The sequence below is a fragment of the Penaeus monodon genome, chromosome 25, assembly GCF_015228065.2.
Source record: "Penaeus monodon isolate SGIC_2016 chromosome 25, NSTDA_Pmon_1, whole genome shotgun sequence".
NCBI lineage: Eukaryota > Metazoa > Arthropoda > Malacostraca > Decapoda > Penaeidae > Penaeus > Penaeus monodon.
The window spans coordinates 16,348,126-16,351,730 of record NC_051410.1 but is presented as its reverse complement, the minus strand read 5'-3'; the positions used below and the strand labels follow the sequence as shown (position 1 = coordinate 16,351,730).

The following is a 3,605-nucleotide window of genomic DNA, read 5'->3' as shown; positions in this document are numbered from 1 at the left end:
TTGAGTTCTTGGCCTCTCCTTCTGCTAGTGGCTTCAAGTCATCATCAATTCCATGTTCCAAGGGGTCTGGACTTGCATCACCTGATGTTCCCTTTGACTTTGAAGAATCAGATTCTTCACCCTCCATATCCAATTTCTTCTTCACAGACCTCATTTTTGTTATTTCCTCTGTGCTTCCCATGACTGGGTTATAAATAACAAATGGAGCCTCCTGAAATGAGAAAAAGCTTTGTTAATGAATACCTAGGTACTTTTCACATGCTAATCATTCCTACTTCGCACTATCCTTTTAATGCTACACAATGTAGTATATAAAAAAGGATATTTACAACCCACTGTAATGACTATATATTTTGGAACAAAGTAAAAGAAAAAATGCACTTCCACTTGAGGTTGAGAGTACCATTACTCACAAATTACATTCTAAAAATAAATCGAGCCTCCATATATTAAGAATGAAAACATGAACATATATTATCGTGGCTTTTTCGAATTCATAACAAGATTTCACCCTGCAAGAATTCACTTGTCACTACGGCTCAGCTGCGACGTAAACTCCGTTCTCTGCAAAGCTTCGTCTCTAGCCTTGAGCGATCAATAACTATATTTTTCTTATTTTAGATGTGTCTTCAAATTAAAAACACTCATAAAATAAGCTGGAACTCCCTATCCCATATCGCACCTTCTGAAAAGTGAATTTTAAAAATTCCTATATATAAAAATTTGAGGAGAAATCTAGAGAAGTCTCGAAGTTTCCACGCAGTTCTGGACGTCTGTCTCTGAAGCGTCGCTTTGTTTATCTGAGCCAGCGTGGACCCATCAGCTGTTCCGTGTTTACAGGTGTGACGTCACAATAAACGCTTTCGTTGATTGGCTAGCAGAAGCACCCTTGCCGTGTCTGATTGGTTGCTTTACAGCTGGAAGCAATGGTTGCCAAATTTCTATTCACCTTTCGGCTTGGGATTTAAAGCGTATGTGCCACGTGTACAAGAGAAGCGACGCAACTTTGACGTTACGTAAGAAGTCAGGCTTCATTGTTAGTGAGCCTATAACAAAGCCAATCAGTAAAGAACATGCAGATAATTATTTTCATTTAATTAATAGACCAGCCAAACAAAATGTTTCTTTAAACAAAATATATGCAAGCATTGGTAATCATATCCTAAAATATCTTTTATTTAGGTTACAAGCTTCAGAAAGGATGGCCTCACAAGGGAATTCAGACATAGTTACAAAACTGATAACACACTAATTTACAAATATTTAGGAGAGATTATTTTATCTGTATAGTTCCGCCTCTAATAATTCCAGACAGGTATCGGCATATTACGATATACCCCACGCACAATATAAAAATGGTAAAATTATTGAATTCTGTTGCATTTTTGCAAACATAAACTGTGATGATCAAATGAAAACATCCTTCTATGACCTATAAAACTAACAGAGCTTTAATATCCGAGCTCAGAACGTTTGATCACGTAAGACTTCCTAATTGCTGGAGAATGTGTCATTCACTTTTACCTTATAAAGTGTGTATATATAATCAAGGCCGAAACTTTAAGGTGCACAATGTAACGGCACATTTGGAACACAATAATAAAATATTGTAAGTAGCGACCTTAAGAGTACCATAAGAGGCGCTTCTCTCTTGTCCTCCTCGGCATCTTTGTTCCAGCTTCCTTGGTCTTTACAAGTATTTAGGGAACTCTCTATGACAAACCTTTGTCTTATACGAGTCCATTATAAATTGTGCCATATAAATGATCAATACCGGAAATTGACTGCAATGCGAGAATAATTGTATAAAACAAAGAAAATCAGCTTTTTAATCATTAAATTGATCTGAAAGATGGCATTCACTCTCCCCTCACAGAGTGCGTGGATCTACACTTTAACCGCATATCAAAATAGTATCGTCTACCCCTAGCATCAGACGCTTGCATCTCAAAACAAAGCCCACTCTTGTGCCGTTTGGTAACATGGCCTCCTGACCCCCACCAGCCCCCAAACCCACACGGCCGCCAGACACCCCCTCCCTCAACCCACGCATCCACCTCCCTCCCTCCCTTCGATTCTAGCCTTCTCTCGCCCCACCCACTCACGCTAGCGGGCTTCTAAGACGTAAATATACACTCCTTGTGCTATCTCCTCCCCCACCGACACCTCACAATTCCTCTCCGGAGCTTGTGTCACTCATCACACTTTCCCTTTTCGCTCATGGCAGTGGTGGACTGCTTCTAAGCATCTTCTATATCATGTTTTTTTCGCATGAGCATCCCCTTCTCTTTTATACGTCAGTGCTGACTCTTTACTGGTATTTCATTTCACGGAAAGCCTTGGTATGAAATTAAGAAGTACCTGCAGAGTATATACATATCTTGTATTTCTGTTAACTTCAAATTGTCCAAGCATTAATATAAGCTTTGTTTTTTTACTGAGGGAACCACTTGTTTTCTCCCTTTCCTCCCACCCTTTGTTAACATAAACATCCTTCTTTTCCTCCCACTACGTCGATTCACCCTAATTCCTCACAAGACACGAGTCATCCCAATCCTTCTTGAGTGCAGCTTCAATTGGCTACATCACCCTACCGCGCCTCGCAAGGACCATCATTGCAAACCCAACAGCATGTGCTCGCAGTTGCACCTTCAACACGGCCACTGGCATCGCTGCGGGGGTTTAAAATGTACTAAAAAAGTGACCCAAAAAGTGCTAGTTCGACAGCAGACAGCGTGGCGGTGGCTTGGCGTGGGGGTGAAACCTCCCGGAATTACAGTCTTACGTCACGAACGATGGGCTGATGTAGATGACAAAGAGAAAGTACTGAAAACGATGTTAATAAGGTATTTAGATGAAGAGAGAAATGGGTATGGATACCAATAGGTTATTATACATAACGGCCAGGGGTATTTAACCGCAATACATGCTAAATTTAGACTGTGCGCCGAAGCATTCTGCTGTGACTTGAGTACACGGACCTTGAAGTTGCCAGTTTTGAAATTAACTTTATTTGTTGTACCGATATCATATATGCCTGAATACTATTGCATATAGCATTATTTAAAAGAAAAGACACACGCCTCTAAATGAGTTTTTTTTTTTCTTAAGAAATGGCTAAGAAAATGTGCTGATAATCTATTATTTTTTTCCAAGGCTGGCAATACCGTTACCACCACCATGTGACAGAGGCGGAACCACGTGAAAGGAACCAGTTCTGTACCTGAAATCAACATTGCGGGTAGAACATTTATTGAACGGTTGCTAATTACCGGATTAGTTATAACGGACTCGCTAAAATTAAGAAAAAAAAATGTTCGTCCGTTCATAATCATATTCAGTCTGGTGATCGCTACGACTTTCATCTGTGATATCGTGTTGCGTCATGATAACTATATAATAAGCATTGCATTGACTCTATCACGCGTTGCTACAGAGGTGCGTCACGATCATCGGGCCAACGCGCGTGCAAAGAGAAATGTAAAAAGAGACAATACTTCCGGTTGTTTCCGCCAATCACAATGGCAGACGACTGCCATTGTTTCCAACGTGACGTCATTCGTTGGTACAAGAACACCCTAATCAAGAGAAGGTTGAAGATGAAA

The 3,605-nt window shown here is 40.3% G+C and overlaps 1 protein-coding gene across 1 annotated transcript in view; it reads right to left on the bottom strand.

The window, feature by feature from the left end:
- The window catches only part of LOC119589079 (T-complex protein 11-like protein 1), a gene marked incomplete in the record, with an annotated part of 20,930 nt that overhangs the window by 8,684 nt on the left and 8,641 nt on the right, over positions 1-3,605 (bottom strand). Inside the window, 1 exon segment of the mRNA XM_037937652.1 lies at positions 1-211. Coding sequence (XP_037793580.1) covers positions 1-181 — 181 coding nt within the window.